Below are 17,470 nucleotides of genomic sequence, written 5' to 3'. Positions count from 1 at the left end.
TGTATTGTACTACATAGAAATATGACATTTCATAAAAAGATGAACATCTCCATGACTCATATGATTCATTCTTATGATATAGGTGTAAACCCACATAAAGAATTAAGTCAAGATAATGATATAAACCTCGATTTAATACCTTTTTAGTGTCAATAGGTCAAGTGGAAGAATGTTGGACATTTGGGTTTGGGTTCAACCCATAGTGTGACCCGGTTTGACACTATGAGTGGGTTAGTGAGGCTGTTAGTGGGCACTATATGGGTGTTAGTGGGGTGGAGGTTACGTGAATATGAAGAGCTCACATTCTGTAACCACCCCCTACCTTCCATTATAAATAGAGGGTTGGTCTGTATGACGCAAGCAGTCATAAAAGATAGCCTCTATCCTATTGCCCATAACTGTCATTGGGTTCAGGGTCCTGCTCACCACCGACTTCAAGGCTATAGGTTGAGAAGAACGCCGAGCACCTGCACGTCACATCGACCATGACGTCTACCGGTACATGCTTATTTTGTATTCCGGTTTCAATTTATGCGAATACACCACCATTCCGACCATTCGGCTGGTCACCAGCTGAAAATGCTGGGATTTCCGCATCATTTTTTTAATATATTGGTGATGTTCGGCCGGTGTGCCGACAAATGGTTTCTACTTATGTATAATTCACCATTAATCGATGTTAGCATTGAAGAAATCTGATCAGAACCATGGCCTGAATTTTAATATGGTCCCTTAAAATAAGATCCAAATACTCATTTGGATTGGATTTAGATTTGCCTACTTAGAGTTTTCTTGGCTCCAATTCAGATATATATTTTTTGTATTGGATCCACGTCTAGATTTATAGATCAAATCCAATTTGATTTTACTGTATACATTTAGAAAGCTTGTTTTCAGTTCTCTTTTACTGGATCCACCTTACCATATATATTTTGGGCTGGAGGGTAACCTTACTTCGTCAGACCTCATTAGAATCCGAGCTTATATTCAAGTTCATTTTACAAATTTCAGATTTAGATTTGGATCAGGCGTGATCCATCTCATATGTGATCTATATGACCCTCTATGTCTCGGCACGTCTAAAAGCAGGACCCATTTTAATGGTCTCCCATCAACTTTCGTTTCTGAGCTTTGTTTTCCCCTTTCTTTTTAGGCATTTGCATTTTGTTTATTAAGCAAGTTAACGTAATGTTTGACGTTGTGATTCGTACATTTTGTTATTTATATTAGTTTGGTCAAAAGGAATATGAGAGTAGGTTTAGTAACCCACAGGTTTCTAAGTGGTTTCCCGCTTATTCTTCAAAAAAAAAAAAACAATAGTCCAGATATAAATTGCGAGTGCGTGAACGACAAGGCTTCCAAATTCTAGACTTTTTCTGGGCAAGCGAGTGGACTAGTTGGCCGAACGCGTTTCAAAACGCAAGTCAAGAAAAAGGCCACTCCATTCATCCATAGCATTTTCATAGGCTCTGTTTACCCTGCAGAGGGTCGTCTGTGAATCTGGAAGACGGCAAATAGCACCAGTCTTCGATTTCCTTCAATTTGACATTATGGGGAGCTATGATAACCAGGTGTGGTGGAGGTTGGTATGCACCTTGACTACTCTCCTCTACTTGCATGTTTTCTTGGTGGTGCTAAATGAAACATTAGCAGCAGCAGCAGCAGAAACAGCAACAGCGGCTACAGCGGCATGCCTCAGCAATCAGAAGTCTGCTTTGCTGCTTCTCAAGAGTGGCTTCAATCTCCAAAATGGTAAGTTGGATTCATGGAGGGCAAACGGGTCGGATTGCTGCACATGGGAAGGAATAACATGCGACCTCAACACAGGTTTTATCATCGGTCTTCAGCTCCAAACGGACCACCAAGTTGCATACCCAATCCGAATCTCAGGATCAATACACCCTGCTCTTTTTCAGCTCCACCACCTTCAAATTCTTGACCTCAGTGGCAATGACTTCTCACCTTCCACCATACCTTCAGGGCTGGCCCAATTGACACACTTGCATACTCTCGTCTTAAGTGATTCTGGGCTTCAAGGGAGCATTCCTTATGGGATTTTTGCACTCCCTAACTTGCAAACCCTTGATCTATCTGGCAACCGAAACATCACTGGATCCTTTCCTTCCACTCTGATCTCAGGAATCAAGCTCCAGACTCTTAGTCTTTCATCCACTGGTTTGTTTGGTAGGCTTCCTGATAGCATCGGTAACCTCACGGCCTTGACTACGTTGGATCTTTCATCCGCTGGTTTCTCAGGCAGACTTCCTGATAGCATCGGTAACCTCAGACGTATGAGAACATTGAATTTAGTTTCCAATGCATTCACAGGTTCAGTCCCATCATCCATTGCCAATCTCACCCAGCTGTCCTACCTTGACCTAAGGTATAACAATTTCACTGGCCCGGTTCCATCCTTGGGTTCTCAAAACATCATTGAAATCCTTCTCTCTCAGAACAACTTCACAGGCCCCATCCCTGAATCATATGGCGAGCTTCTCAACTTGACGATGTTAGACCTTTCTGAAAACCGCATTGATGGTCTAGTCCCCCACAAGTTATTCCTCTTACCATCTCTTGTAGATTTGTACCTGCACTACAACCGGTTGACAGGTTCCTTTCCTAATTTCCCGAACACAAATTCATCCTTGAGGTCCCTACATCTCAGATACAATCAGTTTGGTGGAGCCATACCAACTTCCATACGAACACTCTCTCAACTTCAAGTGCTGGGGCTTTCTTATAACAATTTCAGTGGCACAATCGACCTCGAAAACTTCGCAAGCATGAAGAAACTTTCTTACTTGGCTCTTTCACAAAACAAATTGATCGTGAAGTCCAACTCAAGCGTTGATCTTCCCGAGCTACTGGATTTACGTTTGGGCTCATGCAACATTGATAATTTCCCTGAGTTCCTCCACAACCTGAAACAGCTGCGCAATTTGGACCTAGGAGAAAACCAGCTCAAAGTTAAAATTCCAAGTTGGCTATGGTCTAATCAATATCTGCGGTACTTGAACCTATCCCAAAACATGTTAATAGGTTTTGAAGAAGTAGCCAACCTCAACATGCTTAGAATCCTGGACCTCAGCTCTAACATGTTGACAGGTTCTCTTCCTCCTCTTCCTGGTAGCTTGGTGTTCTTGGATGCCTCAAACAAATAAATTAGTCGTTGCTCCTTTCTTAACAGAAAAAACTGCCAATGATTTTGGTTGTAAGCTAGAAGAGTACTTTGTGGCTAATAATGGGATCACTGGAGAAATCCCAGCTTTCATTTGTGGATGCACTTCCCTGACCATCATCGACATGTCAAATAACACACTTACTGGCCTCATGCCCAAGTGCCTCCTTGGAATAACCTCCTTACAAATTCTAAATCTACGAAGAAACCAGCTTCAAGGTCCAATTCCCAATGGGTTTAATGCCTCTGGCCCCTTGAAGATCCTGGACCTAAGTGCAAACGGATTGTCAGGAGAGTTACCAACATCTCTGGCTCAATGCCAGCAGCTTCAGTTCTTAAATTTGGGGAACAATCAACTGGACGGTACAGTCTCCAGCATTTGGTTGGGGAACCTTTCAGCATTAAAAGTTCTTGTGCTGCGCTCCAACTATTTCAATGGTGAGATCAACTTATCAACAAATCCACAAGCTTTCCAAGAGCTCCAAATCATTGACATCTCTAATAACAATTTCTTTGGAAGTATCCCATCGAGCTTGTTCACAAAGTTGAAAGCGATAATGAAGCAAAAGCAAGAGGTGATATTGCTTCTTTTTGTGTATTCTAACAGTGCTTATAGCGCAACCGATAAGTCAGGCAGATTGGAGGGTGAAATTGATGATCAAAGGTGCATATTGGGATTACCAAGGAGGAAAGATGGTCCCGACTTCCATCGATCTGTCTAATAACTCCTTCGAGGGTGAGATCCCAAAAGAGATTGGAAAGCTTATTGGGCTACACGCACTGAGAATTTCAAACAACAAACTGAGTGGTGCAATCCCAAATACCATTGGGGATTTAAGTCAGCTAGAATCATTAGATCTATCTCACAACCAACTATCAGGTGCAATACCTCCAGAGCTCTCCAAACTCAATTTTCTTGCCTACTTGAACTTGTCGTACAACATGTTGTACGGAAGGATACCTCTATCAACACAGTTGTCTACAATGAACGAGACAGCCTTCGAAGGGAATGCAGGTCTTTGTGGGATTCCATTGAAGTTGCCCTGTCAAGTTGATAATGGCACCACTGCAGATCCTGACACTGTTGATAGTCAAACAGCTGAAGATCTGAAATGGAAATACACATCGGTAGCGTTGGGTTTTGGAGTGGGTTTTGGTACAACGATAAGCATCTCCTTTTTCTTAAGGGAAAAAAGCTTTGGTGGTATCTGGACCCATTGTCGACGTTTTTGGTTGTGCACCCATTGGTAATTCCTGCACACTGCCTATCGTTTGAAGCAGATACGTTATTGTGTTGCATTGAAACTACTCAAGTGCCAAGCCTTTGTTTATCTTATATTTATATTTTTAAATGTGAAAAATCCAATTATATATTTATATATATTCACATCCTTTCACTTAGTTATGCATCATTAACAGGGTTATGATATTGCAATGCATCCTTCCATCTACTCACGTGTATATGTTGGATTTTTTTTTTGTTTTTTTTAAGGAAGGTATAATAGATTAAGGAAGACCATCAGAACATCATTAAGGGACAGGTGACGAGCAGTCACCAAAATCCCATACACAAAAACAGAAACAACAGAAAAATAGCATCAGAACAGAAAAAAATAAGAGTATCAGCTGCTACAATGCTCCACAATCAAACCAATCCAGCTGACGTCTGAACCAGGCCATTTGAGCAAGATACGCTCCCGTATGGAGGATCTTACGGCCTGCAGCACGAGAAACATGAGATCCACGAAATGTGGTTATTCCTTTCCATCCACACATGAGATCCACATAGTGGAGAAGAACTCGTATTTTTCTATATTTGATCTTTACAGAAAATGTACAATATATACAGGATAACAAAAAACAGAAAAGCAACTCTCACTACAACAAAATAGACTTTTAATGACAGACCTTTTCGTCACTAAAGGCCCCAAGATCTGTCACTAAAAGCACAAGAGCCATCACTAGATGTCCTATCACTAAATGTTTTAGGACATTTTTTCTCCCACAAATGTTACTCATACTCGTGCTTTTCTTTTATCATCTTCTATAAGACTAGTAAGAAGCTCAAAGTAAGAATACGATGTGTACATAATTTCACGGTGGAATTTCTAAGCCCTACAACATGACATTTAAATTTATATAATCCTATATGTATTACGAAATCACAATAGTTACATTTCACTATTTCTTTCAAACACATCTCTAAATCAATTGGTGTACAATATTTCAATGCAGGATCCTTTGAGAAGCATTCTCCAAGACCTCCACCATCCATCGACCTCCTAGAGCACGAATTACTAAATCTAATCACTATAAAGATGTAAAACAATGCTCAATGATACTTTTTTTTAATTTCAAGGGCACAAAACATGAGATTTAGAGTAAAAAAACTAAAAGTAAAGTAATATCATCTTACCCTCTTCCAACTTTAATCATACACAAATGAAGCAAAGAGCGAGAATTTTTTACCTTATCTCACTTTCTTGAGTGAAAATTTGGTAAAAATGAACTTTAAAGCGAGAAAATCACAAAGGCTTCTTCCTTGCGGAAGAATCAAACTCAAAACACTCTCAAGTCTCCTATAGGTGAGTGGGTTTCTCTTTAATGGCCTCTACACAAGTAAAGAAATCAACCCTAAAAAGGTCTTTAAAACCCAAAGTAAAAAAAAAAATTGGCCCTTTTAAAGTGCACCTGAAGTGCATCATATCGTATGATACACCCAATACGGATAAGATACACACTCGTATCACAATACAAGTGTGTATTGTATCGTTAGGATACATAGTAACGATACTTACACCATTGCCTAAAACATCTTACTCATACTCTCACTAGCTTAGTTATGACGTTGATCATCAATATCTAGATTACATTTTTCATGCACCCAAAATCCCTTGTAGACCTCTCATAGTCAACGTTCTCAGAATTACTTTTTCTCATATCTTCCAACCGGTTACTTTTGTAAACTATTCTATAACTGTTAAACATTAAATTATTTAAGAAGATGGTGCAACCATTGTGTCATAATAGGCATAAGTAGCCATCAATCAACAATCTAAGTCAAAAAAGAAGAAAGTCCTGTTTGTCACTTTATGTGAAATGCAAATGCAATTATGCACATGGATTTGTAGCCAATAATAAATCGAGAACATTAAATTATTCAAGAAGATGGTGCATCTTTTGTGCCACAATAGGCTTAAGTAGCCATCAATCAACAATCTAAGTCAAAAAAAGAAGTGGGGATACAATGAAAATCCAAGTGTGACAATGGCCTGTTAGCAAGCCCTAAATAGAATCAACATCACATTTTACAATGTCACCAATGGATTCAGAGTGATGATTGGAATATCGACTCAAAAGATCATCATTCACCAAACTATATTTTTCAAGAGTATACATTCAGCAACACAAATTGGAAATATACTTGCAGGCAACTAATAAGCAGTCTCCATTGCCAATACAGTCACCAACACCTTGAATTTAAAAGATGAGAAACATCATCAATTCCTTATCCTATTCTCTTAGCTGAACCTAGAAGCTCATTGCAACATGTAGGTGCAAAAGGCAACTGCTTTAAGTAATTGTTTCTAGACAACCTTCCTCACCAGCTCAGCAAAACTGATGATTCACACATGATCTACAGATCGCCGAAACTTATGCAAAGATTCTACAGTTAAAATCTTAAAAAAGAAAAGAAAAAGAAAAAAGGTTGTTGAAAAATGGAGTATAAACTGCATAAAAGAGAGGCTGTTGATCAATGGAGTATAAATTGCCGCCAAACCTAATGGGAAAAATTACGAGAGCACACCTAGTTCCAGAATTCAATTCAACATATACTGAGAAGTAAGGGAAATAAAAGAAGATACCTTATCATCATCATCATCCTTATCAAGCCAAGTATTTTGGATAACAACCATTGGAGGCCAGATAATTGCATGATCTGCTGATTGCTCTCTTAGGCCCTTCCACTTTCCGAATGTCTCACCTGCTGCTATCAATGAGGTTACTCTCTTGGTTAATTCCATCTCCAAGAGCACTGCAAGCTTCCTGTGTAACTTCACTCTCTGAGTCCTCTTAGTCTTGGCATGAGTCACAAGAGGTTGCAACCCTTTGTACCAATCGATAGCTCATGGTCCACCCTGGCATGCTGGGCACTGCCATTGCCTTGGAGAGTCGTTTATTTGTTCTACTGTCAAAGCATCCAAGTACTCAAAGAAGCTTCTGAACCACTTGCTCTTCTTAAAGTTTTCATCGTCCATTTCACCAAATTCTTCATCACTCAAAAAACCATCATCCGCAAGCACTGCATCATCTTCTTCAGAACTAAGATTTGAGTTTGCCCCATTTTCTGATCCTGAATCACCTGTTCTGACCAACTGTTCCTGGGGAAAGGACACAACATTATTTTTTGCCTCAGAAGCTATGGTAGAATCAGTCGTTGGAACACCTGCATTATCCTTCTTAGCCCACTGCCACCCATTCTGCAGAGGAGGAGGAATGCTGGGAGAAGGAGCCATGTATGCAGATTGCCAACTGCCTGAAGAGCTGGATGACTGTGACTTGGTATTTCCTCTAGCAGCTTGTCTAAAAGAATCCACTGGTTGATGTTGCTGACCATATCCAATTTTTTGTATTGCTTCATGCTGAGCCCCAGTTTTAGCTGCAGCAGCAGGAACTGCCGACTGTTTTGGTGATCATCTGGACTTCTTTCCATACCTCCCATTCACCACCTTGAGAATCTTGGCCAACGGCTGCACCACCACTTAACTGATCAATATTAGGGATATTACTGCCATTACCATCAGTACCAGATCCAGATGATCCAGGCTGGGAAGCGGTAACTTTTGCATTTGGGGAAGATGCCACAGAAGACGAAGTAGAGGAAGAGACCTTGCCAGCCTTTTTAGGGTGGTTTTTGTAAGCACGATGCATAGTGTCCTTTCAAGAATTGACCTGGCTATGTACAAGGAACCTATGAAGTCAAGAAATGTTGAAGGATCAGGCAGACAGATAAAAAAGCCAACACATTCTACCAGATTTTTTTTTTCAGAAGTGGTATCTTTCTTTTATATACAGTACAACATGAGGAACTAAATCAACATACAAGGTTAGAAACTTTACATAAGAAGAAGCACGGCATGGATATTTAGCTAACAATGACAGCGACTCGACATTGTTAAAGTCCAAGATTTGATTGGTTAAAATACGTTAAAGAAGATTTCAACTTCAGCAAAAAATGACGAACATAAGAGATTCCTCTAGAAACATAAGAGATTGGTTAAAATACGTTAAATCAGAAAAATATTATCAAACGGTCAGCTTCCCAACAGTCAACAAAACATGGCAGAGATTCACTTTCACCAGTAAAATAATCTCGATACAATGTTATTTAATCGGCAAAAAAAAAAAGCCTACGAATATCCACTTGGGGAATTTAGGATCCAAAATTTGAACATATGTAGATTCCTCTAGAAACTAATCCAGGATCACTATAAGTGGAAGCTGGTACAAATATCAGATCTTCAGTACCTATGGACGCAGTGAAGCCTTAATAGTAGCCATTCTGTGCATGACAAACTATTAAACTCAGCCAAGGACAAACGGAAAATCTACTTGGCAAGAAAGGCATCTAAGCTATCAAAAAGCATTTCATATATCCATTATTCCCGATGAAGAGCTTACTTCTTTTTACTATTTTTCAACAGTATCTATGTCTAAAAAAACTATTTTTCAACAGGATAAGAGAAAAAGGAAAAAGAAGAAATCCATGTTAAAGAAAGATAAGACCGAAAATGAAAGACAGGAACCGTTGCCACAAGAAGCCTAAAAAGCCATTGGGAAATGCATTCAACAATCGAGAAGTGAAGAACACGTCTCCATCTTAGATTGTGGTCACCATGTTTTCTCCTTCAATCAAAGGAGAGATCTAATTTGAAACTGAGGTTCGAAAAAACGAAAACATACAGTGAACTTCGTTCGAATATCCGCTCCCTGGAATAAAAGGAGAGATCTAATTGGAAACTGAGGTTCGAAAAAACGAAAACATACAGTGAACTTCGTTCCAATATCCGCTCCCTGGAATAAAAGGAGAGAGCGAGCTTTCACAACGATTCTCCATTTCGATTTTCTGAAAAGAAGAGGAATTAAGATTACACAAATGGTTGCTTTCACGCTACTAGGGGCATCTTCGTCATTTAATTATTTCAGGAATGACACCCAGAACCTGGACCCCGTGACCTGAAGTGCAAACCAGCGATAGTTGGTTTGGGAAGGCCACCAAAACAGAGAGAGAGAGAGAGAGAGAGAGAGAGAGAGAGAGAGAGAGAGAGAGAGAGAGAGAGAGAGAGAGAGCAAAGTTGGAGCCCCCAACCATGAAAATTTCATTTGTTTATTATTTGCTATTACCATGATTTGTTAAAATTAAAATAAAAAGATTGGTAGCCTTAGCTCCCTCCTTACCTTACCCCTGTAACCCACTCCACCTTGAACTAAAGGCAAATGCAGATGAAGAATCAGTACTGTACCCGTCGATCAAACTGGTCATCACGGGGCGCACCAGAGGTTCAATGGATGCGGATGAGCACCGCCACCGTATCGACTGAAACCAGAATACAACTCGTCAACATTTTCCCATCAAAATCAACAGCACGAAACGACGAAAGTGTGCTCAATATTCACCATTTTCAAATGCGCTAAGTTTTAGAAAACAGTAATTTTCTCCAGGAAGATCGTTTTTTAACCAATAACGGGGTCGAGCAAGGTACCACGACCGTTTTGGAGTCCCGCTATTATTTAACTGAGGCGGATCTCTCCGGTTGGAACCCTGAATGCCATTTGGGGAACCCAACTTGAACAAAAACAAACACAGCGAGAGACCAATACCATATTGCTTTAGAGGGTACTACCGGCTTTTCAAGGCATAAACGCTACAGAAAAAAAAAACAGACTCCTCAACACCCTTAACGAGATTTGCTGAATCGCACAACCAGCAAAAATTCCACAACACAATGAACCAAAGGCGTAGGGAACGATCATCGCACCGAGAGCCACAGATCATGGTTCGCTACAGCTACGTCCGGTGAAGAAATAATTAAGAAAAAAGAAAAAATCATAACAGAAACTAAAATAGACGACGATTTCCCGAAATCCTAACATTCTGGCACCAAAATTAACAGGAAAAGGATTCATCAACAAGACTAATCTCTAATCTGAAGTGTCAACCACAAATCCCCACCTCCTGTCTCTCCAACGAGAAAAAGAAAACAAAAAAGAGGAAAATTCCAGAGTGCATGAGCTTACTTCGCATTTTCAACATAAGATTCTGAAAAGCTAAGAGAAAACAAAGTCCGTAACTTCAATCCATGATCCAACACAAACGAAACAAAATATTTGTACTAATACTCGTGGTGTTGGTGGAGGATCAGAAGATCTCTCAATAAAAGTCCTAAGAAGAGAGATTAAGGGAGCAATCGTTGCAAACATTGTTTTTAACCCAAGCTATTTCCCTAAGACTTGTTGAAGGTTGAAAAATTTGGACCTAGATCTAGTGAGATGCAAAGCTCTAACAAGGGTTTCTTAGTTCAAGTTTCAAAAAACTAAAGACTATTTTAAGCATGCTTGCATATAGTAAAACAAACTACCTAGAGTCTCTAAGAACCTAAGCTAAAAAAGAAAATGGTATTGAGATCAGGATCTTTAGACCCAAAGTAAAGAAGCCTTTAAATGGACCAGACTTCAAAGGAAATCAAGGTCCAACTAGCACACTTAATAGTTCAAAGTTCCATAAAAAAAAGAAAGTTTACCAAAGATGACCTAAGATCTTTAAGAAGCCCAAGTAGAGATAGCGGGTCTCATCATGGTCGCCAAATTCCGTGGACACGTGAAATGGGTAGGATATCTTTGAAAAGAGGAGACTCGGTCCACTTTCTTTCTAGTTTTTGTTTTTGAAAATATTTTGAAAATAACATTAACTTGCCTCCCTTTTGAAAAGTGATGGGATCCTGCATATACGAGCAAGGGTCGGTCCTCTTCCACTCACAAGAGATAACCCCAACAAAACTTGGGCATCAAATTGGATACTGATAATCTTTGTGCACCAATTACCTCGAACCAATATTGTGAGTATCAGCCAATACATATCGTACCAGTAGAAAACCTATATGCATCACCCCTAATCAACTATATTTTAATAAATGTAAAAATATTATAAATTAATTTTTTAATATTATTTTAATGGTTTTAACACGTGTCACATTCTGATTAACACATAATGTTATTATTATTATTATTTTTTGGCCAATACATAATGATTCACTTGAGTATCAGTAAATCATGCTTTAGCCGCACAATTCAGGGTCGATATTGATACTGACAACATTGCCTCAAAATTTGAATAACCTAAGCCAGCTTGCTCAAAATGAAGGAAAACAAAAGAGTGCAAACAATTAGATATCTATAATTATAAAACAAAAAATGATCGTATTGTCCTTGCAAAATTGGCACGCTTCTTGAAATGCTTACAAATTTGATGAAATCTCCTACATGTCCAAAGTTTTGATTTCTAACTTTTTTAAGACATTTTTTTCTTTCGCAAATATAGTATGACCATCACAAATCATATTTGCGATGCCCCCAAAATGTATGAACCTCATTTTATTAAAAAAATCATGTTTAAGGGCATTCACATTCAAAGGTTGCAGATGTTCTCACACATTTGTAAATGTCCTCAAACATGTTTTTAGTAAAAGAGGTTCACACATTTTTGAGACACTTGCAAAGATAATCTGCGAAGGGCGTACTATGTTTACTTAACTAAATACTTTCACATACAACCTTTGCATGAATGTCCACAAAATATGCGAACCTCCTTTTTCTAAAATAGTATAAGGGGCACATAGACGAGGACATTTACAAATGTGAGGATATTCACATGCAAAGGTTAGGACGAGAGAGAGAGAAAAGAGAGATGAGAGACAAAGAGAGAGAGAGACAAGAGACAAAGAGAGAGGATATTCACAAATCATGCATGTGAATGTCCTCACACATTTGTGAATGTCCTAAGACATGATTTTTTTAGTAAAAGGAGGTTCACAAACATGATTTGCAAATAACCTCACACATTTGTGAATGTCCTCAAGCATGATTTTTTAGTAAAAAGAGATTCACACATTTTCGAGATATTCACAAATATGATTTGCGAAGGTCATACTATATTTACAAAAGGACAAAAATATCCTACAAAAGTTGAGAATCAAAATTTTTAACATGTAGGAGATTTCATTAAATTGGTAGGCATTTATGAAAGTGTGCCATTTTGCAAGAAAAGTACATTTATTTTTTATTAGAAAATATCAAGCAAGAACCTAAAAAATCAAGATCTTGGAGGAAATCAATGAGTTCAAAATAAGAATTTGGAAAATCTTTGAATGAGATGTTTGGAGAGCTAAAAAGCAACCTAAGAAGATTAAGATCTTAAGAAATTTGGCAAAGTTATCATGAAAATCTAAATATTAAATGAGCCAAATGAGGAACTTAAAAAGCTCTCATAAAGTTAAAACCTATAGAATGTTAAGTTACAAACATAGGACAACTTAGAAAAAGTATGAAGTGAAGTTTTTAAGAAACAATGGCGGAGAAAAACCTAAGAAAGATCCTAAAATTGCAAGAGATTTGGGAAAATTTGAAGAAAAATCTCCTCTCTAAAATGAGATCTTGGAAGATCTTAAACTAGGTATCAGGAAACAAGAGTGGTTTTAGTGAGACTTAAAAAAGCTTTTGAATAGAGTTAGAAAATTGCAAAACCACCCAACGAAAGTGTTGGGTGGGAAAGTTAAAAAAAAAAATTCAAGGGAAGACAGTTTCCCCATTTTTGGGAACCGCCTTCCTCATTATCACATGGGGGGAGGATGGATAAGGATAAACCTCACCCCCTACGATCGACGGGTGGGGTGAGGTTTATCCTCACCCACCATGAGGGCTCTATAAAAAAGCCCTCATGGTGCGACTCCTGCCACCCCTTGACTCTTAGAGCAACTGCGAGAGAGTGAGAAAAAAAAGGAAAACAAAAAAGAGTTGCAGAGAGAGGGGGAGGAGACTTACGGGAACCCGTCGTCGACAATAGGTATGTTGTCTTCTTCTACTTCTTGCTTTTTTTGGTCGATCAGAGGGCTGGCAACCATAGCTGCGAGCGAGTTGCAAAAAAAAAAATCAGACAAGCCGGTAGCCATGGTTGCTAGCCTTGTTGCTAAGAGAGAGAGGGTTGGCTCTAGTCACAGGCCCCTTTGCTTCAAAGGAGAAAAAAAATAGAGAAGGGTTGTGCCACTTTCGCCCTTTTCTTTGCTCTGCTAGCTGACTTGGGTCAGTCTGGGTGTGACCCAGACCAAACTAGACAATATGGATAGCACCTAGATCTAACCAAGTAAAAAAAAAGTTTGATCGTACCAAACTGGTCCGACTTGGTCATATCAAATCAGACCAACTCAGTTAGACCGAACCGATCTGGGTATAAACCAAACTGAGTCAGGTCTGACTGGATCTCGGTTCTTTGTTTGGATTTGGTTTGATATGGACCAAACTGAATCTGGGTCCAATTCGATCCAGTCAGTCTGGATAGATCCAAATTAAACTAGATCCAAACAAATTTGGGTTTGGATCCTGTATGATAAATCAGAATCTAGATTAGAACTGAATCTGGTTCAAATCAGTGCCAGATCTAGATCAGAACTGGGTTTAGATCTAGTCTGATAGTTTTGAATCCAGATAAAAAATAGATCTAGATCTAGTTTATGATTAGTTATGAATTTTGAGAATCCAATTAAGTTTTTATACCAAACTCAGATGGATACAGACTAGGTTCAGTAAACCTAGTATTTTTAAACTCAGACCAAACCTGTTTTGATCTATAATGAGTTAGGTCAAATCATAAGAGTTAAAATAACCAAATTACCCTTGTGTATACCCAATATCTGATTAAGTAAAATGGGCATAACTTTGCACTTTGAACCTAGAATTGAGTGAGGTTTGGTGCATTGAACTCATATAGTAGAGAGAAATATCCTTGTCCTTTGGTTCTAGTAAAATCAGAGGCACAAAAATCAAGGTCTGACGAGTCAACTCATAAAGGGTATTTTGATAATTTTTGTCAAAATATAAATAAGTTATGTGTATTAATATGAACATGCTTGTGTGATGATCAGATCCTATTGTTAAAGCTTTTTGAGTCTTGATTATGATCAGAGTATACCATTCATATTCGAGATAAAGGATATTATAACTAATCTTAATCAAGGTCTTAAAACCCGTGACTCGACTCGTTCTTTGTTGACTCGTGACTCGGCGGGTCAACTCGGTGACTCGGACCAGGTTTTGTTAACTTTTGATTTTAAAAGAAAAACATTATATAATCTGTCTCAAACCATGTTTTTCAATAAACAAGAGATGATAAACTCATATACAGGCTCTATGATGCAACAATATGGTGGGCTTGATGAAGATATTCCTAGTAAGATGAGTTTGATGGATTAAATATTGATAAGCTAGTGGAGTGTTATGTGATGGACGAGCACTTTTATGATTGCAAGAATGTTTCCAAGATTGTTGTAATACCAACATTCTTACATGGTGCCTAGTGTTGAGATAACTCTTGTTATAGAGATGTGTATAGTGGGATGAATGTATAAAATAACAAAGGACAAAAATGAATGCATTAGAAGACACTTAAGAGTACTGCCAATAACACAAAAAGAAGGTTGTTGCTTAGGATGGTTTGGACATGTTCCACAGAGACTTGTCACAACATTAATGATACCATGTTAGTGGAAAAGCTAAGAAAAAAGGAAGACCATTGAAGATTTGAAGGGAGGTTGTGAAAAGATACATCAAAGGTTGCATTATGATAGATGTTGTAGCTCGTGATTGGAAGAACTGGAGAAACAAACCTCCTAAAGCCAATCTTCCAGTGTTACTCTATGCATAATATCTATTGTCAGCATGCATTTAATTCTCAAGTTTGCATTTCTAAGTTATCTTTTCAGACTAGTCATCTTATCTTATTCTTAATGCTTATACTAATGAGGGCCATTTTATATTATTTGAATCATCAAACTTAGTAAACTGGTCAGAATGATGTACTTAGTTTTTCTTTCACAAGAATTACACAATTTTACGATCTAAATATAGGAGATGCTATTTCTGAGAGGATTTGGTTATGCAAAATTGAAGATGATTGAGCAAAACTCCCATAATACCATTAGCTCAGTATCGTTTTTTTATTCTGAAATACCCAAAAAATCAAATTTCAAATATCCCAGAACTTGCCCGAGTCAGGCCCAAGTCTTGGCAAACCGAGTTTGCCTTGCCGGGTTGACTCGCTGGAGGGCCAAGCCGAGCCGAGTCAACCGAGTCACCGAGTTGACTCGGCAAGTTTTAAAACCTTGATCTTAATTGTGAACAAATCATATTGCATTGCATGTTATAATTAATGTTGCATACTAGCATGTTTAGAAATGTTGCTCTTGAGTGTAAACATGATATGTATAAAATGTTCATGCATGAGATTATTGCAATGAGATGATTATATGCATATGTTAGTCATGATATGTCATGCATATTAGAAAGAGATTATTTTTATGATAGCATGTAGGCCGCCGGTGATTTAATGACATAGAGACTCTACTTTGCTACATGCTTAGTATGATATAAAGTATAAACCCTAATGTTATTCTGAGATTAAAAGCGATATCCATCATGATTATTTCATGATATTACTTGTAAGAGAATGAGTGAAAGACAAGTTTGAGAGTAAGGTTTAATGCAATGAACTTAAAATATGACTTAAGGTTTTATTCACACAATATTTGAGATTCTAGACAACTATGGATGGTTGAAAGTCATTATGGTTAGGATGTAACATGAATCATGCTGAGATTTAGTTTGAGTCGGACCTCCCGGCTAGCTACTGATGGGGTCCTCCTTATTGTTTCACTGCATTGCTGGTGATTTGAGGTTCATTGAAAGTGTATGGTTCATAGTCTAACCAACATTATAGAATTGAGGTTTTTTACATGGGTTGCTACGCCCATAAACAATTATAACCGGTATAGCCAACCTAGTATAATAATTTGGTGTGAGTGAGTGTTTGATTAAGAGAGTTAATGGAAAAAAAATAAAACATACAAACCTTGTGTGGTGTGTCAAAAACTAAATTTAGACTAGAGGCTTAGAGCCCAGTATAGTTGTAAGTTAAAGTCATTATTTGCTTATAATTTAACTTTACTGAATTGTAGATTTACCCCTTGTATAATTGCAACTGTAGGTTCCAGGCACATTAGTGCAAATAAGACACAATCAACTACTTCAACTTTGTAGTAGAGTATTTGTTAGTTTGTTTTTTTGTCATTAAATAATTATGTAATCATTATTTATGCATGTTATGAATGATAAACTTTGTAAAAGAAATTGAGTTATTAAAAAAATAGTCATGTTTTTACTATGTGAACTCTGTATGTTTTTTCTCTAAGAAGTAATACCAATGAGACTTAGACTCTCGAGGTCCCAAATTGGGGTGTTACAAAAATCTATGATTGTTGTAGCTAAAATTAGAAGAAAATCCTAAAGATAATGTCAAAATATTATGAAAACAAGAACTTGAAAGATCTAGCAGTGAAAGGAAGAATAGCTTGCACGTGATCATGATAATGAGACTGTTGAAGATTGCAAAGTTTGGTGATAAATGGATTCTAAATTTTGATTGCAAACCTTGATTGCAGTAGTTGAAACAGAATGTTTCCCATTCTCTGACTTGATATCTTCTTGCATTAAATAAGAGTCAAGTACTTCAAATGGATTATTAACGACTGCAATTGTGTGTACCTTTTTCCTACAAACTGTTTTTGTGCTTGATTTTTTATATTGGGGCTGTGGAAACTAACCGCCATTATGCGCTTGTGCAAAACTTTTTGTTTGGCAAGCTCCTCTATGGCATGTGGAACCACAAACAGCAATATGCTACTATGAAGCATTTTGTATTAATGGCAGTGGGCGGGGGCGGGGGCAGGGACAAGGTCTCATCCCCGGCCCTGTCTCAAAATTTTGCCCTCTATCTCTGCCTTCATTGCTACACGGGTTTTGATTTTAACTTCCATCCCCGCCTTCATCCCTATTTCATGTCCTCTATCCCCGGTCCAAATGGGGCGAGGTGAGGCAGACCCCATTTCTCCCCGGTCCAGTGTCATCCATAAAGGCATTTTAGTTATCTTACTAAGGGGCGTGGGAGAAAGCTTTAAGTCCTTCCCC

At 38.2% G+C, this 17,470-nt stretch overlaps 1 protein-coding gene and 1 pseudogene across 1 annotated transcript; one reads left to right on the top strand and one right to left on the bottom strand.

The window, feature by feature from the left end:
- The window catches only part of LOC149838126 (protein SUPPRESSOR OF GENE SILENCING 3 homolog), a 46,262-nt pseudogene extending 38,152 nt beyond the window's left edge, over positions 1–8,110 (bottom strand).
- On the top strand, positions 1,551–4,590 carry LOC149838127 (receptor-like protein 47). The gene is made up of 3 exons (XM_090006927.1): positions 1,551–3,105; positions 3,188–3,753; positions 3,812–4,590. Exons 1-3 carry the CDS (start codon positions 1,551–1,553, stop codon positions 4,427–4,429), a joined length of 2,739 nt encoding a protein of 912 aa, XP_089863053.1. The 3' UTR covers positions 4,430–4,590.
- Positions 8,111–17,470: the final 9,360 nt, after the last annotated feature.

The sequence above is a fragment of the Nuphar pumila genome, chromosome 5 (genome assembly GCF_984573655.1).
Source record: "Nuphar pumila chromosome 5, dmNupPumi1.hap1.1, whole genome shotgun sequence".
NCBI classification, from domain to species: domain Eukaryota; kingdom Viridiplantae; phylum Streptophyta; class Magnoliopsida; order Nymphaeales; family Nymphaeaceae; genus Nuphar; species Nuphar pumila.
This window is presented reverse-complemented; position numbering and strand designations above follow the sequence as displayed.

Bases quoted from the DNA above. Each gene is read 5' to 3' on its own strand.
- LOC149838127 (XM_090006927.1), top strand. From the start codon at position 1,551: ATGGGGAGCTATGATAACCAGGTGTGGTGGAGGTTGGTATGCACCTTG. The intron at 3,106-3,187 runs GTTCTCTTCCTC...CTTTCTTAACAG, and splicing joins CAGCTCTAACATGTTGACAG to AAAAAACTGCCAATGATTTT. The intron at 3,754-3,811 runs GTGATATTGCTT...CCGATAAGTCAG, and splicing joins TAATGAAGCAAAAGCAAGAG to GCAGATTGGAGGGTGAAATT.